This window comes from Corvus moneduloides, chromosome 2 (assembly GCF_009650955.1).
Source record: "Corvus moneduloides isolate bCorMon1 chromosome 2, bCorMon1.pri, whole genome shotgun sequence".
Classification (NCBI taxonomy): Eukaryota; Metazoa; Chordata; class Aves; order Passeriformes; family Corvidae; genus Corvus; species Corvus moneduloides.
In genome coordinates this window covers 38,962,734-38,983,295 of record NC_045477.1, presented here as the reverse complement: position 1 = coordinate 38,983,295, position 20,562 = coordinate 38,962,734, and the positions used below count along the sequence as shown (strand labels likewise).

General features: G+C 47.8%; 1 protein-coding gene across 2 annotated transcripts in view; it reads right to left on the bottom strand.

The window, feature by feature from the left end:
- Window positions 1-20,085, bottom strand: part of AMOTL1 (angiomotin like 1) — a 78,423-nt gene extending 58,338 nt beyond the window's left edge. The window contains exons 1-3 of one of the 2 annotated variants that reach the window (XM_032099194.1): window positions 19,937-20,085; window positions 12,639-12,774; window positions 10,050-10,100 (exon numbers count right to left, since the gene is read on the bottom strand). In XM_032099194.1, the coding sequence (XP_031955085.1) occupies window positions 10,050-10,100; window positions 12,639-12,723 (136 nt within the window). In that variant the 5' untranslated portion in view covers window positions 12,724-12,774; window positions 19,937-20,085. Of the gene's footprint in view, window positions 1-224; window positions 261-10,049; window positions 10,101-12,638; window positions 12,775-19,936 lie in introns of those variants that run through there. The other variant, XM_032099197.1, reaches the window with a different exon arrangement.
- Window positions 20,086-20,562: the final 477 nt, after the last annotated feature.

Here is a 20,562-nt window from a genome sequence, read left to right as displayed (position 1 = left end):
CATCCTCCCGGGAGGGTGGCGGGTCACGACAGCACTCACGGGCGGGCATGAGGAGAGACATCCCGCAGCGGCACCCCCGCACACCCCGGCGCGCTCCCCGGCACACACGTGGACACGGGCACCCGCATCCCCCCACGCACAGACACACGTGTGCGCAAACATGTACGCACGGACAGGCACCCCTGCGGGGACACACGGACACCGTTTCCCTTCCACGCCCTCACCTCCGGCTCCGCGCCCCGCCGCCCCCGGCAGCACCGCTTCCATCCGCGCCGCTCCCCGCCGCCGCCGGGCGCGCTCCGCCGGCCGCCACGGGCCGGGCCGGGGCGGGGACAGCCGGGGGCGGGGGCAGCCGACGGGGCGGGTCCGGGGGCGGTCCGGGCACCTCCCGGCTCGGGGCGGCCGCTGCCCGCCCCTCGCCCCTCCGGTCGGGTATGTGGGGGCGGCACGCTGTGGGGACAGGCTGGAGGCTCGCAGCCGCACACGGAACCGCGTAAAGACAGCTGGCTACGCCTGGGGTGAGCCTGTGTGGCAGCACGGCTGCCCCGCCTCATGTCTGGGGATGCTCGGGATCTAAATCCCGACCTAGGTACCGGCACAGGCTCCCTGGTCTCTTGAGGGACAGTTGGTGGGGGTTACCCCGAGTCCCAATCCCGTGAATTAACCCTGGGCATCCTCCTCATCTCCCAGAGCTCTAGCTGCTCCCTGTGCATGGAGGAGCCGATGGCTGTTTGGGGATTGACTGGGCCATATATCACTCCGTTCCTAAACTCAGCTCCCCGTTCCTAAACTCAGCGCCCCATTCCTGAACGCAGCCCCTTGCCCTGCTGCCCACCTGCTCCATCACACATATTCACATGAGTGGTGGGTGCACATATCCCTTTATTTCAAGGGATTTACAGCTGATGCTGAGTGCAAGCGCTGCGGTAATGGGAAGACAGGACATTTGCCAGCTCAGGTGTCTTTGTGGTTTGGCGCACCAGCTCGACGGGTGTGTTCATTAGGGCTGGAGTGAGCCGCTACTCCATCTCCCCCGACCACTCCAGCCGTTCTGCCAAGGGTCTGACAGAGGGGACATGGCAGGACAGCTCCTCTGGTGTTGCACAGCACTTCATTCCTATCCCTGTAGACATATGGGCACAGACTGGGTTGGGCAGTCCCAACACACCCTATTCCCACCACTGGCCCACAGGGTGGGCATCTTTTGGGATGAGTGGCACTGCCAGGACACTGCTTGGGTTTCCCCATCTCAGTGCTTCAACCTCCTTCAGTCCAGCAAGCTGCCCACTGATGCCAGGATTGTCCATTGTATTTGTACTTTCTCCCAGGAACTGATGGTGGCTTCTCCCTCCTCAACACTGTGCCAAATGGATAAAGGCAGGTAGGAAGGAATGCAGCAACAGGCTGAAGAAGAACCCACTCACTGCCACCACAGCCCCATAAAGGGGCACAGCAAGACAGGAGCTGCCCCAGTGCCATTGTCACTGGACTGTATGGATGCAGAGAGGACTCCTGGTACCTCCAGGCACTGTGAGGGTGCTGTGGTTCACAGCAGTCTGAGGCATTGCTTTTTTGCATCACAAAACCCAGCTTTGCTCAGTTTGGGTTTTGCTCAGATGCAACACACAGGGACGCTATAGGATATGGGAAAGAGGCAAAGAAGGAAAAAATATTCAGCGGTGAAATCAGGTTCCTCGGTTCCTGCATCTGTGCATCTCCCATGACAGAAGTTACCCCAGAATGATGTTTGCCATGTGAGCTGGACATCCTCAGAGGTGCCCTTCCCTCCATGCCCGTGTGCAAGTTGAGGTGCCAGTCAGGTGCTGTCCCTGCAGTGTCTCTCTAAAGCTTTGAAGCTGAAGCATCTATTACCTGTCTCCCTGAAGTCATCTAATACAGGCTGGGGTTATGCTCAAACAGGGGAGAAGCGAATTGCAAATATGCTGCTTTTTGAGGTGGGGGACAAGGGGAATCATCATATCCTTGACCTCTTTGGGAGACAAACTACAGGCCAGTGCTTAGGGTACCAGACTTGTATTAGAGATCGATGTTCAGTTCCTTTGTCACCTGCAGGTGCCCTGAATATGTGGGAGAAGATTAAGCCCAAATTCAGGTTTTTGAATGCCTAAATTCAAATTCAAATTTGCCTTTGCAAAGTCATGGGGAACCTTGACAATAGAGTTAGACACCTGAGTCCCTAAGAGGAATTTGCCTTGGATTTTTCAGATTTTCCTACCTCTCCCAGAGATAAATGTTAGCTTTGCTTATAAGCGCAGGTGAGCCATGAACCAGTTCAGCTGTAAAATGAAGGTGAAATTTTGCCCTTGCTTGTTAAGTGCCTGTTCACTGTGGCAGATGAAGTGGGATGAGGGCACTGCTGTCCAGTAAGTCCCATGAGTCCAGTTCAAAGTAGCAATTCAAGTGGTACTTTTTGTCATGTTCCAATTTTATAATTTGATTGGGCAAAATGGGACACATTATTATGGTTATTCTGCTTCCCAGTCTGTGTCATGGGGGCCATCTGGCTGTACTGCCCTTGGCCAAGCAGATCCATCCTGTTCAAGGGCTTATTTTGTTTCTCATTCTGGCCCCAGAGTTTGTGCTCCCCTTTTACCTACTCCTACATGGTGATCAGTGATGATTTTTGTGCTAGAAGAACAAATATATCAGGAAAAAAGATTATCTGCCATCTTGTCTTTCAGTAGCATTGCAAGGACCTGGTGAGCCATGCTGTTATGTTCCCAAGGAAAAGACCCTTTTTTTTCTGCTGAAGTGAAGGTATTGTTTCAATTTTCTCTCATGTAATCAATTTTCTGGTGTGTGTTTGCACATGATTTTCAAAATCTTTTTTCCTCTTCAATTCCATTTTGATTTTATAAACTGGCAAGTGGCCACAAAGGGTGACAGATTGCAGAGGGAGTTCTCGAACCCCTTTTGGTTTGTTACATCTCTCAGAGGTTATCCCCAGATGACCTCTGGGGAGCTGTGTCTGCCCAGGAGGGCAAGGCAACTGCCACTCAAGCTTCTCCCCTTTGTAGCTCCAATATTTTAATATGTTTTATATGTACTTAATAATTTTTTTATTTATATATTTTATTAAAATATATTGTTCCCTCAATTTGGGAATAGCTCCAATATTTTAATATTTCTTTGTGTGTTTGTTTGTTTTATGTCATTCTTCAAAGGAATCTGGGGAAGGAAAGAAGTTAATTTTTCACTCCTTTTAGTTCTAATCTGCTCAGCCAGGACCAAGTGCCACCATAACTCCAGCTGTCAGGTCTGCAGAGTGGATATGACAGTGCCATCTCTTTTCACTGCCTCCCTCCTGCTTCTCCCTGGTAGCCATGGATTCAGGAGACCCACATTATCCACACATCCCATGTCTCTTATACCCTGACACGGAAAACAAACACCTCTCATGGATATCCCAAGCACTTTGGTGAGCTCCATGGGGAGGGAGAAGCATTTCCAGATGCCATCATGGCTTGGTCCTTAGCAGCCCCCTGCATCACTCAGCATCCCTACACCATCCCAAACACCTGCCAGCTGGGGAGCTCGAAGCAATTGCTACTGACAGACCTGGGGCCGGACCCCTGAGACCCTGCAGCAGGGATGTGGCCATCCCAAGCTACGGGCGCACCCGGGTATTGATGCTCGCTACATTTGCAGCCAACCATGCGTGTAATCCCACAGATTCCAAATGCCGCAAGCAAACAAATAATTGTCCCGCTCCGCCTGACACTGCGGCAACCCCAAATGCCTGCACACAATTCCACTTCTTGCTGTCGTTGCTGCTTTTAGCAGTGGCTGATGGGCAGCCAGAGGGTTCCAGCCCCATTAACACCACCTCTGGGGGTGGCCCAAATAGCTGCCCTGCAGTGCCGAGACCACAGCAAGAGCTGAATCAAGAAATCAGAATACACTGCGTAGAAACTTCCACCCAGGCAAATTTAGTGAATAAAAGCCACAAAGCCTTTGACATGAAAGATGTCCTTACCATACCTCAGGCGCAGAATACCCTATTTCTTCTTGATAGTCACAGGCTTTACGTGCCCTGCAGAGACACAGCTCCCCATTCTCACCATCCCCAACTGACTTCCAGCTACTGGGCAGAGGCAGATCCTCCTGCAGCACTGGAGCATGACTTTCTAAACTACATCTGCAGAAGGTTTTAAAGTAATCTTGTAACCTAGCAGCCAGTAAACTCAGTGGTTTGGGGAGCCCCAAAGAAACCCATCCTGCTAAATAACTAGCCACTGTTAAGATTTCTACTGCAAAAACTGTGCATATTTTTCGGATCGCCTCTGATACACATTTCATAGGCAGCATTGTGTTTGGAGGCAGCAGAAATATCTCTGCACATCTGTTTTTCCAGTTCTGTCAAAGAGCTTTCATTTTTCTCTAATAACTTGACCTCTTTGGTTTCTGGCAGAAGACAGCTAAGCAGAGCACTCGCTCTCTGGATTTGCTTCAGTATGGGATGAGGTCAGGACAACAAAGAAAAAAATCCAGCTGGATGGCTGTGAAGCAGTGGGAAGAAGCAGGGCAGGGACCAGGGCTTTCTCTTTCCTTCCCTTTATATCCAATGAGATCTCGTTTCTGGGCGTGTTTATTCCCCAGGCGGTCAGTATCACCAAAGCAGTATTTCCTGCAAGCCGCTGTTGTGGGGAGCCTCCTCCAGCAAGCTGGCCATGCCCAGGGTGCACTTATAAATAGTACAGCCAGCTAATTCCTCCTCTGGTTGGCTGTCAGGAAATGTGAGGCACAGGTCCTAGGGGTTTCCACTGAGATATTGCATCTCCCATACGTATTCATCTTGATTTTGGCAGAGTGAGGTTCATACCCCCTACTCCCACTTTATTTTTCCGTTTCATCACATTCTCATTACTCTTCCCAGGGCTTTCTGCGCTGGGGGCTTTCACCTTGCATTTTTCGTTCAGTCTGCTTTCTTTTTTTCTGATATTCAATTAAATTATCTTAAAGCAGCAAGCAGAAAAAATGCCAGTGGGGTGGGAAGGAGGTGGAAAAGAGAGGAGGGATGAGAAAATGGAAAATGGGGAGAAGATATGCCAAGCACGGGAGAGACAGAAAAGCAGTCTGCACATGTTCCTCTGTTGGGATAGTTTTTCTCTCCCTGATCTCACTTTCTCCATAGCCAGAAGTTCCACCTCAGGATTTGCCAAGGAGAAAATGGAGCATTTCTCTACTGAGCCACAAAGCAAGTGTGAAATGTTCTGTTTTAATCATTTACAGAACAAAAGGAACACAACAGTCACTGTCTGATTCATATCTGCTGAAATCCAGCAGCCAAAGCTGTGGGAGAGGAGAGACAGGCGAAGAAAAGAAAGGAAGAGAAGGTGTGGCTTTGGGGTTTTTTTTTCTTCTGGTTAGTCACTGTGGACCTAAGGAAAGACAAGAAGGACCACATTGGATTATTGCAAAGTTTAAGAGCTCCAAGTGTCCTCTCCAGTAGATGACTGAAGAGAAAATGCATAGAACATTACAAGTGCTGTTTCCTCTAGTACATGATCCCACTTGCCTTCCTGAGCCAGAAGTTTAACTGCATCATCAAGTTTGAGAGCCCTTCATAGACCTTTCTCCCATGATGTTTTCTAATCATTTTTTGAGCCCATTCATACTTTTGGCACCCTGGACATTCTGTGGCAGCAAGTTGCACAGAGGAATTATGTGCTGAGTGAAGACACAGTTCCTTTGGGTTATTTTAAGTCTTTCCCTATTTCACAGAATCTCAGACTGGTTGAGGTCAGAAGGGGTTCTGCAGGTCGTCTGGTCTAACCACCCTGCTCAGGCAGGACCACCTAGAGCCTGTTACCCAGGACCACATCCAGATGGCTTTGGAATAATTCCAAGGATGGAAAGTCCACAACCTCCCTGAGAAACATGTGCCAGTGCTTGGTCACCCTCACAGAAAAAATTGCTTCCTGATATTCAGAGGGAACCTCCTGTGTTTCTGTTTGTGGCCATTGCCTCTGGTCCTGGCACTGGGCACCACTGAAAAGAGCCTGATTACAACCGCTTTACAACCTCCCTACAGGTATTTATACACATTGATGAGATCTCCCAGAGCCATTCCTTCTCTGTGCTGATGACACCCAGCTCTCTCAGCCTTTTCTCACAGGAGAGGTGCCACAATCCCTTCATCATCCTTGTGGCCCTTTGCTGGACCATGTCCATTGTGTCCATGTCTCTCCTGCACTTATTTACTTCAATGCCATTCATAATTCTTGTAGTTCTATTGTACCTTCCTTCAAGCACCTCTTTTCCACCCAATTCAGCTGTAGTTTTCTCAGAGTCTGCTTTCACAAAAGCTGCTCTCTCCCTCAGTCATTTTTGCCTCCCTTGCCTGGTACTTCTCCAGGGAATGTCAGAAATGTTCTTACTGCACAAGGTACAGGTGAGCCATGCACTGACTTGCACAGCAGCAGACCACAGAGAGGTTTTCAAAGGTCAGACATGACAAAGCAGACCACAGATCTTTAAGACAAAGAGAGAAAGAAGAGTTAGGAAGGATTTCCCAGTTATGGTTAATTCCATCATTGGAAGCTTTGGAATCACTAAAATTTTTGCAAACATGGAGAAAAGGAAAGTATGAGTAACATCCAGCACGCATTCAGCAAGAGCAGAACTGTCAGACTCATCTGACCTGCTGCAATGAGGTGATAAACCAGGTAGGTGAACAAGGAGGTGCAGATGCTGTATGTGTTGGTGTGTAAGTGTGGCTTGTGGTACTGTATCATACGGGGTCACTATACGCAGGATAGGAACACACGGGCTACAAGAAAATATGAAAAGGTGGGTGCATGTCTGGTCAAAACTTTTCTTAGAGGTTAGTTGCTTGTGGTATGATGTTATGCAAAAAAACTTCTCGTGAATCTGGTCCTGATCAGCATTTCCACAAATAACACAAAATCCAAGCACTGTTTTTCACATTTGCAGTTGACAGCAAGCTGGGACAAGCTGACAGAAAACTGGAGACAGGACTAGAGGTCAAGGAAGACATGTTGAGCAGGAAGAAAGGGATACACTCCACTGATCCTCCATTGAATGCCCCCTTCAGCCCCTGCAGAGTGGGCAAGAAACTCTCAGTCTGATCCATGGAGGGCCTTTATGCCTGCCTTTGGCTTAAATTATGCAAATCTAATTAGACACTGAGGAAACCCTTCCAGTGCAGCAAAGCACTGGGGTGAGTTGCCTAGGAAGGCTGTTAGGATGAGTTGGTCCTGCACACAGGGTGATGGGTGAACAGGAGCCACTATCCCTGCCTCCAAGCAGAAGTAGGGTGTATCTGTCTCCCTGAAGTCCTGCTCAGACTTGCCTTTTTGTGATTTTTATCCTGATGATTATTAAAATATTGATGGTTTGTCTCAGAATGTTGTTATTATAATACTCTTTTATCTGCTGCTCCTCTACTAATAACTCCAGCTGTTTAGGTGGCTGGTTTGACCAGAGATGAGTATTTTTGACCTGGTATTCTTTGGTTACACAATCACTTCACAGCATGAATCCAAGCTGCTACCGGCATGGTCTTGTCCTCTCTCTCTCCAACCTGTGCTTCGTCTTAACCGTCTGTCTTGCCTGGCACTGCAAATTAGACAGCTGTGCCTGACTTGGGCCAGGGGACTGATCCAGCTGAAAACTCACCAGCTGGGAGGAAGGCAAGAGGAGAGATTGTATTTCCATTACTTGTTCTGCTATCTCATATCTTTTTTCTGTCTTGTCTACCTTGGATGGAGTAATCACATCTTGTGCTATGTTTGGAAAGGAGAGTGGAATTGTAAGGTGATATAAGCACTGGTTTGGATAATCCTTTCCAGACTGAGGGATGTCTAAGTTGCTGTGCAGAGGAAAGTGATATCCGAGGAGTTCCTCCTAAAATCAACCACAACTTGTTATTTGGGAGAGGGAGCTTTATCTTTGTCACTAAATACCAGGGTTAGGAGAGCTGGGCACATGCCACTGAGGAAAGACTCTGTTCAAGGAATAAGACAAGGATAACCAAGAATATAAAAGGAGCTGGTCCAAGTTCTGTCACAGAAAATGCATTTTGAAGTTATCTTACATGTTTTAACCAGAATCAGGTAATGAATGAGGCAGCCAAAAGAAGGCTCTTGGCTTTATTCCCATTCCCTGTTAAGACACTCTTCTGGGTGAATGCATGTCAGGGCAGTCTCTATCCTGACACCAAGTGGAGAGAGCTCACACAGACTACTTTAAAATGTGATCAAGTATATATCCTCGCTGGAAGGGAGGACAACCACTTGATACGCCACCCATTCCAGAACCAGTGAGGCATCATACAGTTTTTAAGCATTTTTGTATTTCTAGGATTTTTTTTCAAGAACCTGTCTCCTAGCAGCAGAAATATACATTGAAGATGGCTATACTTGATAAAAACCACTTTCTGGGCTCCTGCAGTGTTACCCTCCTATCCCAAGTTTCCACCAGTGCCGTACATGGTGAGTACCCCGTGAGTGCATGTGGATCATCTTTACTGGGGTCAAGGTGGGTTCCAAGAGTGGCAGGGTAGTCACAGAATCACAGATAGGTTGAGGTTAGCAGGGACCTCTGGAGTTCATCTGGTCCAATCCCCTGCTCAAGCAGGGCCACCTACAGCCCATTTCCCAGGTCTTTGTCTAGAGAGCTTTTGAATATCTCCAAGTATGGAGAATGTATTGCCCTGAAAATGAAGAGGAGGGTGCCTTTTCCTTGTGGGGAAGGGCCAGTGCTCAGTCGTGTCAAGGTGGTGCACACTGCAGTGTGCCAGAGGAGTCCCACCATGCTGCCACAGAGCAAGGCAGGGTACCCAGTCCTGAGACTGGCATATCTCCCAGCACTTCTTATTCACGCCTTCCAGCATGCTCTTCTCAGGAGGGGTTGAGGGCTGGTCCAGTTCTGGGCTCTTCAGTACGAGAGAGACGTGGAGTTCCTGGAGCAGATACAGAGGAGGACTACAAAGCGGATTAAGGGACTGGAGCATCTCTCTTGCAAGGATTGGCTGAGGGCCTGTTCAGCCTCATGAAGAGATGACTTATCAATGAGTATCTGAAGGGAGGGTGTCAAGAGGATGGACCCAGGCTCTTCTAAGTTGAGCCAAGCAATAGGACAAACAGCAACAGGCAGAAACTGGTGCACAGGTAGTTCCACCTAAATATGAGAAAAAACTTCCTTACTGTGTGGGTGACCGAGCACTGGAAAAGACTGCCCTGAGGGATTGGGGGGTCTCCCTCACTGGAGATATTTTGGAGCTATCTAGATGCAACTCTGTGCAATTGATGGCACTTGAGTGGGAAGGTTGGACCAGATGACCCCACTGTGGTTCTTTCCAACCTTACCCATTTCGTGATTCTGTGATTTTCCCCTTTCCATGCACATCAGACCTCCAGTGCTGGGTGCCCAGAAGTCCTCCTTCAGAAGCTTCCCATCCTGCAGCTCAAGTCCTCACCCCACCCCACCTAGAACGTCTCTAACTCATCCTGAGAATCACACCTCTTTTGACCTTGACCCTGGGATTCAGGGGAGATCACTGCCAGATGAGGTTTCCCCATGGATTCAGCCTCTGAAGCCTTCAGCTTCCCTTGTCCATTTGAGGTTGTTTTCTCTCTGAGTATCTTATTCTTCACTCTTGCTTTACACATCTCTATTTCTGCCTCCCAGGTGAAGAAAAATCCCTCATCATTTTGCAAGGTGCCAGAAAGTCACATAAACTCCAGTACCACCTGCTGGCTAAGCTTCAAACCCCCAGCCAAGAAACAACAGCATCCTATAGTGCTCTGCACCAGAAAGGTAACAGCTTCTCTCCCAGGGGAAAAAAAACTGCATCGATTTAACACAGAAATGTATCAAACACATCTACTGTCAAGTTGTTCCATCCCTCTGATGGATGGCATTAAAAAACAACACAGAAAGGAGGCACTGCTGCTGATAAATTTTAAAGCATTCAGCAGCTGCCCTGCTGTTGTTTAAGTCATCTCCTAATTACTCAACATAGAAAAAACAGGGAGAGGAAAATGTGTCATGCATGGACTTACCCAGCTGATCCAGAGCAAAGAGGGCTGGGGCACCTTCGGAGAGCTCATTGTCTGCGGGAAGAAGAACAAATGCTCAGGAAGTCAGCTGGAGAGGTAAATGAGGACAGGGGGAGTAACAATGCTGTTTTCATCACACTGCTGATAAGCCCTTGCTCAGCTTGCTTCCAGTTCACCCTGACAGCTTTCATGTGCATGTTGTGGGTTTTCTTCTAATTCAGCTGTTATTGAAAAACCTCAGAACCATCTCAAGACAGATGCTTGTCAGGATGAGCCCTGAGGAGCAGAAGCTCCACTGCCCCATCTGTGTCCTCCCTGGGATCCCTGGCAATGCTCCCTTTTTTGTCCACACCACAGCTTTTCACTCCCTTTCTTCAATTTACATGGTGCTTAGGGCATGGCCAGGAGCACCCTGCCTGCAGCAAAGCTTTCCTGTATGCTACAGTCTGCTCCAACAACAGCAGCTGGAGAAGGTTTAACCAGCGGGAGCAAGAATTATTCAGAGGCTGACCAAACCTTTGAGTCATCTGATAACAGCACCGCAGTAACTCAGTGCCAGTGACGGGTTAGGCCACAGTCTCTGGAAATCCCTGAGCTGGTGGCATCTCTCATCAAAAACTTGTAGGGGTTTATTTTGCATCCCATAAACGAGCCCACCCACTCTTGTCTGCTCCCAGCTGCAGAGAACAACACACACAGATCGCTCACTGCCAGTAAGACCCACAACCACACACGTGGCCAAGTGTTGAATTCCATTTGTGCCTTGTAGTTGGGGGGGATTTTGCTATTTTCAAACATTTCTTGCAATGTCAAAAGTGTTGCTAAATTGAAAAACCCAATGCAAATTTAAAAAAAAATTAAATTGCAGTGGGTGGGGGGTTTTGTGCTGGTTTTTTATCCCTTTATGATTCATGGCATCTTTTCAGTGAATGGGCTTGACTCAAAAAACTTTTGGTCTGGAATCTGTGGATCGCTGTATTCCTAGGGGTTCCAGAACGGCATTTAAGAAGGGCAGGTGTGTGATGCCCTACAGCAATCCATACCTGTGCCCTTTCTAAGAGATCTTGCCCCCTGTTATAAAATGCTCTTAGGCCCAACAGTTGGAAAACGCTGTGAGCCACTAGTTTAGGATAGCAATGGGCTGCATACAAAACCAAAAGCCAATGTACATCCACATTCAATTGTTCAGCTGGTTTGGACTTTTCTGAACTCGTGATGGCAGTGACTCTGCCATCCTCTACAGACACAAGCACATTGCAGTCCTGAAGTCAATGGGCATTTAACCAATACAGCTATAAACAGTAACACAGACCATGCACATAGGAAAGACTTTTCAGAAATAACAGAAGCAGAGATTGTTCTAATGGGAAAAAAGAGTGGACTGCAGGAAGCATCCCTATGCTGGTCCCCTGGAGCCACCCTGGGCTGGGTACCTGGAAAAGCAACAGATGTTCTATCATAAGGATGCTGCCCAGTGGTGCTTTGCTGGTGATATTGAACCCAGGGCTCAAAAGCATAAATCTACCTATGGGCTCAAAAGGATAAAGCTACTTATGTAATTCAGTTCTCACAGAAAAGGAGGCGATGCTGCTTCTTGGTTTGTCCCTTTCCCTTCCCCCAGCATCTGGGCTACCAGCGGGAAGCCAAGGGAAACAGATGGAGATAAGCGAGCACTTTACCAAAGCAAAGTGTTTCCGTTCCCAAGGTGCTGCCATCTGGAAGGCTGTGGGTTTATTTTGGTTTTAGTCTAGGGCACAGCACATCCCAGACAAAGAAGGAACTTTGCCCAAGGAGGGACAGCTTGTGCTGGCCCAGGGGACAGGGACCTCTGGTAACAAAGATGACCTGGGGCTGAGCAAGGAGCACTTGTGGCTGCTCCTGCCAAATGTTCAAATGGGGATTAAAAAGCAAGTAAGAGCAGCTGACTGGAAATTAGGTAGAGATTAATTAATAGAGGAAAAAGGACTGCTGGGTACTTCTCATTGCATCTGCCCTGGGTGCTTTCCTGAAACAGGCAATTTCTAGAGAGCAATGAACCCTGGCCTTGAGGTGGGACATCTTGTGTCCGGCTAAGGTGGGCTGAAGCCTTGAACAGTCCTTGCACACGGAGCCCCAGTTGGGGCAGCCCCCCTGTCACTGCCAGGACAGCATGTATCCTGCAGCCATCCTAAATTATCCCCCACAAATGTGATTGAAGAGAATATTTTATCAGTTCTCCTGTCACTCCTTCCCAACAATGGTCATTTGCGGAGTTCTGCTTATGGAGAGTGAGGGTGGTTACATCTAGCACAAGTGGCACACTAAGTGGCCAAAAGATGGGTGTTGAAGCCTTTTTTCTTTCTTTTATTTTCTTCTCTTTTTTTCTTTGAAAGTCCACTCTGAACAAGGAAAAGAAGCCGCAGGCCAAGTGCCTGTGTCAGTGTGACAGTTTGGGTCAGACCTTTCCCACCTTCATACCAAGTACTGCCTGGCTCTGGATATAGCCCAGCAAAACCCCTGGGGCCACTGCAAGCACAGTGAATGGCAGCAGCACATTGGGAAGGCTCTAAGCACTTTCACTGGGTGGATTAAAAATCATCAATCACATCCTACCTCCTTTCACACTGGAAAAGGGGTGGATCCCACCACGAGACAGCCAGTTTGTTTCATCCAGCTTCCAGTTTTCACCAGGGTCCATCTCTGATCTGCAGCATCAAAGATCTGCTTGCAATGCCTCCTGCTGCTCTCTCTGGGGAATAATCAAAAGATACACTGAGCATCTGTCGTGCTGCTGGACCATAGCCAGCTGCTGAGAAGCTCACCTCAGCAGAGGAAAATCTTGTCAATATTTCAGGAGAAAAAAAGAAAATTAATTAAGAAAAAAATTGAGAAAAAACCCACATGGCTCACAGGGAACTCTTGGACCAAGGAGTTGCTGACTCTACCACGCCTCGACTTACCACATCAACAGGCCTCCCCACTGCATCAAAAGGCCACCAACACTTGGACATCTTCCATTTTCTGTTATCAGTCTGACCAACACTGAGAAATTCCTAATATGTCATGATACTTGCAGGGGTGGGGTTTTACTTCTGAGTGAGGCGATGTTTCACAAGGACATCCATCGGAGATGTGTGTCTTGGCTTTACATGCCCAGCCATCAGGTCCTGGCAAGCGAGGGGAGTGGGCAGGCTTGCTGGCCCTTTTTCCCACATCCCAGCTCCTCCATGGACAGGAGTTGCAGGCTGGAAATTACAATCATTTATACATTCCAAGGCAACACTACCACTGGCCACTTGGCTCTCACAGCCGCCCCAGCCCTGGAGTAGTGGCTCTGAGTCACCCGGGAAGGATGGGGATTATTGAGCAGTTAACATGAGAGCTCTCCGCCCTAAAAAGTTCCTTTCTGGTGTAGACACTAAATTATTTTCTTGACTATCAGTCAGGAAACCTACAGGTTTATTGCACCTGAGAATCTTCCTGGAGACCTTTATCTTCCCTTTACTCCTTGGACCTGTGCATCTGGGCAATCCCAGATGTGAGCAAAGACTGTAAGAATAACTCATGGAGAGCAGCCTTGCAGAAGACTTGGTGTTCTCATGGATGAAAAGCTGGACATGAACCAACAATGTGTGCTTACAGCCCAGAAAGCCAACCTCATCCTGGGCTGCATCCGAAGCAGCATGGCCAGCAGGGTGAGGAGGGGATTCTGCCCCTCTGCTCTGCCCTTGTGAGATCCCACCTGCAGTGCTGCATCCTCAGCACAGGAAGGACATGGACCTGTTGGAGTGAGTCAAAAGGAGGGCCGTGAAGATGATCAGAGGACTGGAGCACCTCCCCTATGAGGACAGGCTGAGAAAGCTGGGGTTGCTCAGCCTGGAGAAGAGAAGGCTCCAGGGAGACCATATAGCACCTTCCAGTACCTAAAGGTGGCTTATAAAAAGCGTTTAGATTAGATATTAGGAAGAAATTCTTTACTGTTAGGGTGGTGAGGCACTGGAACTGACTGCCCAGAGAAGTTACGGATGTCTCATCCCTGGAAGTCTCCGGCCAGGCTGGATGGGGCTTTGAGCAATGTGGGCTAGTGGGTGGCGCCCATGCCCACAGCCGGGGTGTTGGAACTAGGTGATCTTTAAGGTCCCTTCGAAACCAAGCAATTCTATGATTCTGTGGTTCTATGATCCCTGGTGGGGTAGCACATACAGGCATTTAATGCACCCCTAAGCCTTCAGGATTACATGGATTTGGAAGGGAATAGAGTCCATCCAGTATCAGCAACCTCTAATTTATTAAGGAAACATACAAGTGTTGTGATGCAACAAGTTTTTGCCTCTGTTGGAAGATGCTGAAAAGGAGGTGACAACAAGGATCTTCCTCAGCAGTGTCTGAGGCAAACCCAGACCCCAAAAGGCAGCAATGGAGCTGATTTCATGGTGAGGTGTGTCCCACGAGCCCCACCACACTGGCAGCTGATCATCTCTACTCGGTCTCTGATTTTCTTCGTCATTATTTGTAGGAATTTTTTGTAATTTAATGCTGTCATGACCCTAATTGAGGGCATTCCTGGTAGAGGTAGGCGGATAGCAATGGAGGGACACCATCACACCAGCACCATCTCCTTAGCAAATGAGGCCAAGAAAGAGATGGATGGGGCCCTGTCTCCATAGGGAAGCAAAGCACGGCTGAGCCATCCCACTGCACTTCCCAAGCACTGGTACCTCTCAGCTACCATCTTACTGAGGGGAGCTGCAGGAAGGGGCAGCAGCTCCACACTGACGTATTTGGCTCCCAGTGGCTCCCAGCACGGCACAGCCAAAGCCCCTACCTCAGCCTACTGCCAGGTCTCACCAGCAAGAACCAGGAGTATGCTGGTTCTTCCCCAGCTGGCCAGACCTGCAAGAAGTCACTTCACACGTTCTCTTGCTCAACACCTTAATGGAGTAGAATTAAATACTTGTCCATATGCGTTTGGTGAGCAGCAAGCAGGACAGGTCACTGCACGCACAGGCAGAGCTGGACTGGAGGTTTTTGACATAGCAAATTCAGCTGAATTGCAATTAAGAGGTACTGAGACTTCAGGCAAATTTGGATTGACTATGTAATTAGTTTAAGCTGAAAGAGAAAAAAAGAGTCCTGAGAAGAGCAGCAAGGTTCCATTTTGACATTTAAAAAATGAAACTTTTTTTCTTGTTCTTTCAAATGCTGGTTTTGGTTTGAAAGTGACCTAGTTTGCTTTTTCTTTTCTTTTTTCTTATTTTTTTTAAGTTATGAAAAGCAGTAAATAATCTCAAACCAGAATGTCTCATGCTACGCTTATGAAAAGAAATCAAAGAAGAAAAGAAACATTCTCCTTTAGGGGGTGATCCAAACCGAAAAGTATTTTCAATTTTTCCCTTCAGCCACTGAAATGAAAAACCTATTATTTGTACAGCTACACTACTGAAAGGCATCTCTTCAGTGCGTACTGTTGGCAATTTCTTCTTTCTACCTGCCAAGGGAGGGGTTTGTCTGCAAGTTCAATAAAAGTATAAGAGAGAAAGAACGAAAGGGCAATTTATCAGCATAGCATAGAAGATAAAATGGCTTTTCCATATTAACTTGTTTCTCTGAAAGAAGGAACCTCAGCTCTTTGCCTGCTGACCCGCTCTGCTCAGAATCATATAGACATGAAATCATATAGACACGAGTCCTGAGCTCTCATCACATAGAAGATTAATTGCGGATGTAAAACCTTCTGACTTCACTGACACATAAGGTCTAACCTACACTAGAGAAAGCAAAGGTCAAAATTTATTTGGGTCAATAACACCAGCAATGAGAAACACCCAGACGATCATAAACCTCAGTCCTTGCTGTAGCTTTGGGGCATCTATCTCTTCCCTGCACAGCAGAACCTGGTATCAGCACGGGCTGCTGGTGTTGGATGTTCAGTGTCAGCATCAGCAATGGGTTTGTGGTCCCTGTCTCACCACAGAGCATGCATTGTGCCCACTATCGCTGTGGCTGCCCAACAGGATGGGATGGGAGGGAAAGGGATGAGTGAAAACACAGGACAGGGTCCACTAGCTGCATTTATATCCATGCAATACACCTCTTGCTAAAATGCAGAGCTGGAGAAGGAGGCATCACTGCTCAAGCTGTTGTCTCACTAGGGCTGGGATGACAGCTCCAGCTGCTTGAAGGGCTCAGCCTTGCTATGGTCAAAAATCAACACCCATTACCTCCATCTTTCAAGAAGATAAATAAAATGTGAGATTTTTCAAAGGGCCTGCACTCAGGTTCTGTGTGCAGTCTTCACCTAGGGCAAGGGGTGCTCATTTTACACACCAATAGCTTCCACCATTCCTCTGAGGAAAAACAAGGTGAGAAAAGACTCACATTCCTCCTATATCCTGATACAGTATTTTAAAAATGATAGGGACTGAATACATTAAGAGTCCTTTCACTCCAGAGCTTTTACTGTACCTCAATAACAACAATGCAGATCACAAAGCACTGTCCATGTTCAATCTAACCTGCAAATCTCTTCCAAACCACAGAAAAAAATAGCATAATATTGGAATGACCATTTCAGCAAAGTTTTACAATCCCTCTAATCTGTCAGGAGTGGTTGTTGGAGCACAAGCCCCAGTTAAGCTCCTCTTCTGGAGCATTTCCAATTCAAGACAATCTGCCACACAGCCAGCCTCTCAGGGAACTCAGCAACTGAATGGGGATTTTTTTTAGTACCATAAACTGTAGAATTCACATGGCCAAAACAGCAGGAAAATAAAAGTCAATGACCTGAGGTTAACCCAGACAGACAAGATATTAAAGCGTCAAACCCTAAATGCTACAGCAGGCAGAGGCTTGATCTGGTGGACAAGTATAGGCTGGAAGTGTTTGGCCAAACACTGCCTCAAAACTGGCTCCATCCACATGGCTCAAGTGCTGCTGAGTGGAGATGCAGGTGCTGTACAAAGGAGCTCACATTTCTTTGTGCTATCATGTCTCCTTGCATATGGTTCAGGTTTAGAGCTCTAACTACATCCACCTACTTGACTGGGAGTAAAATTCAGTGGCTCTTCCAGAAGACACAGACTCAGCTACTTCTCTTCCCCATGAGGGACAAAGCAGGGCATAGTTTCATGAGATACTCAATACAATCCAGGTAGATCACCACCTGGGGCTGGTGACCACCTGGGGCTGGTGATCACTTAGGGCTAGTGATACTCACACACCACCTTGCTGGTCTGAGCCCCCAGAACAGCACAGTGGAGCCCTTTGCATTTAACGATTTCTTGATTTAATGAGCAACCTTTCCAACACCTTGTAGCACCTAAGAAGAGCTCATGTGTGATCCCTTCTGAGTAGCATCTGTCCTGGGGGAGCCAGGTAGTGTGAGGTCCACACAGCTGGTTCCTGGGATCAGAGCAGCCCCAAGCCACGCAAGCCCATTGCCAGGCCAGGGCTAGCGAGTGGACAGCTACCACTAGCCTGTAGCAGCCTCGTGTAAGAGTGAGCATGGGCAGGGACTGTGGCAAGAGAAAAGGCTACACAACAGCTGAGGTGGTCACAAGTCATAAGAGGTCTGGTAGATGGGGCAGCAGGGAGCACACCATGGAGAGTGGTGTTCAGTATCAGTTTGGAGAGGGGAGGCTGGAACAAGGGAGAAAAATCTGTTTCTGTTCATGTTGCAAACCCTACAGGAGTGGCTGGCCATTACTAGTGTGTTCTCCAGCAAGAGAGGGCACTGACCCCAACATGTGCTTCCAGACAGCTTTTGGGGTTTGGGATCTGTATTCGCCACGCCAAAGGGATGATGTGGGCAGCCAAGGTAGAACTGAGGCTGAGACAAGAAGCAGTGACTGAAGAAAAGAGCTTGGCCAGACTGTGGGAGAAGGTGTCGGGCAGCAGCCTTGCAGCAATCACACTTGGGATTAAATGCAATGAGACAGATCCCTTTATCAGTGATGCTTCCCAGCACCCTGCAGTAACACAGGGATAGCTGCCTTCTCATCAGGGATGCACTGGGAACCTCTCTCCCCGTGCTCACCAAAGTGGCCTTATGGTGCCTACACAATAATCCAGATTCTTCTCAAACCCAATGAGTCCAGAGAAGTTAAAGTATCCCCTGACTCATGGTTTTGCTCTGAGTAAAAACTTCTTGACAACTTCTGTGTCAAAAAGGCCATGTACTCGGAATGTGGGAGCAGTGGCAAAGGGAAGTCTTGTCGCTTGGGCAGACAGCAGCTGCTCTTGGGCAGGTATCACTGCCCTGCGAAGGCACTGCCTTCCTGCAGCTGTTCATCTGCCCAAAGGCAATAGGAGCGGGAATGGGAAGGTCTGACTGAGCCTTACAGAGCTGAGCAGGGCATGATCAGGACTTTGAGGGGGACATTACAAATTTGTTTAACCTGGAGCAGCGTGGGCACAGTGAAAGGCACAAGGTGATAAACTACTTTTCATGTACCCCAGAGCTCAGCCTGATGGCTGCCTTTAATCACCCACAGCTGTTCTTTACTGCCTTGGATGTGCTCTCCTTTAATTAGCCCAAAAGGTAACTAATGACCTATTTGTTAATGTCATCAATCAAAAAGCTCTTTTTGTAGCTGGTCTGAAAGACGCTTTTTTAAAAGCATCAGTTTCAGCCAACTGGCACAGAGCATGATCACAAACTAATTACATGATCTCATGGCAGTTATCTTGAACTAATACATCATTAATCTGATCTTACGACAGCTAAAGGAGAAGCCCAGAGCCAAGAAGCACTTGAACACTCCACAGTTCTCAAGACAGGAGCCCTTTTTATAAAAGCTGCAGGTTTACACACAGCAGGCACATGTCAGGGCAAGCTGCAAGTTGTATTGCTCCCCTCACCCCAACAAACAAAAACATTCACAAGCCAGGAAACACACAATCTCCTCCAAAGGGAACCTTCCCAAAAATACAGCCCTGACTCAGTTCAGGGCTGCAAGGATGACCAGAGAGGGAAGGGGCTTGGGGACAGAATCCCATCTTTGCTCAGGAGCCCCAAAACATTTTTGATAAGCTTTCTGTATGACAAAGCCATTTTTTCATTCACCAATCTGGTCTTAGGGGACATAATGGCAGGTGAGTAGTTTCAGGTCACCTGCACTGATGGGGATGGGCTCTAGAAGTTCCTATCTATTCTCTACATCCCTTTGGATGTAAAGGTAGGAGGCAAACCAATAAATAAATTCCTATTTACCTGTCATGACTTCCTTTAAATAGCTCACCTCTAGCCACACAGATAACCAAAGTCTTGAAGACCTTTGAAAAGAGAATCCTTAGTTTCAGCCAAACTCTTACTCTCACTCCTGAGCAAGGGTATCCCCCAAATGGAGCTGCTCACAAACCTGTCCCAGCCATCCCACAGGTAGGGCCGGACACCAGGATTCACTTCACAGTGCTGCAGGACCACTGCTCTGATGACACAGTACAGGAGATGCTGGATGCACATATCAATACAGATTTGGGGTGAGTTTAAGATCTGTAAGGTCCTCAAAGTCACCATGTGGAATAAAATTTCTCTTCCTTACTTCTCTGGTTTTCTTCCAAAGTCAGCAAATTGAATTGCAATTCCACAATCCAAATGTTAAAGCACTTGAAGCAAAGCCTGTGTCTCCTTTTGTGTCTGTTGCAAAGCTGTCTGTACTAAACTAGCAGAACCAAATGCCACCACGCCTCAGCTCTGCCAGTTATCTTCACGGGCAATTAGCTGCCAGGATATTTTAGCCATAACAATCACTTAGCTGCTTAAGAGAGGATAATTTCTCTTTGCTGTTTCCCTGACCTCTCAGAAAACACGACTGCCTTTTCTTTGCTGTCACAGAAGAAAGTGTTCCTGTTCCAGCCTCAGTTCAGACATTTAAAAAAAAAAATGGTAAAGTAGAAATGGTAAACCTTACCTGACAAAACACCTGTGATTTCTCTGGCGACAAAAAGCGTCTGTGCCTTGGTGCTGCAAGACCAAAGCTTTCCTGGGAAATGTTTGTCCTCGGTTGGGTAAGAGCTCCACAAAAACTATGTAGCCATTGCCTGGACTTGCTTTGGTTTGGGTAGGTAAGTCACGGGAATTCAGCTGCTCTTGTGTGTTCAAAGAGCTTCAAAATGCTCTACACCACCTATCGAATTATGGTTCCCACAAGTATGCGAGGTATGTGTCTGTCTTCCTGAGTCACATAATTATCTATGGGAAAGTAACCTGCGGAAACATGGCAGAGAGGGGAAAAAACCTAATGGGCTGTTTAAATCCCTCGACAGGATTTAAACATTGAGATGTTCTCAAACAGGGGATTTGCTAATTCCTATGTCCAAAATGCCAAAGCTAGCAGAGATGCTGGACTGGCTACTTCCCACCTTCCTCAGCAGTTTGCAGCACCACATGTGGAAAGTGCCAAGGAGAAGGAGCAGCAGAGTCTCAAAAGCAGCCACAGCACTGGAAGAGACAATCTGAAGCTTATTGAGTTGCACAGGTTATGGGATGGCCTCTAGCCAGGAGGAAATGTAGGTGAAATAGTCCCTGATGACTGCT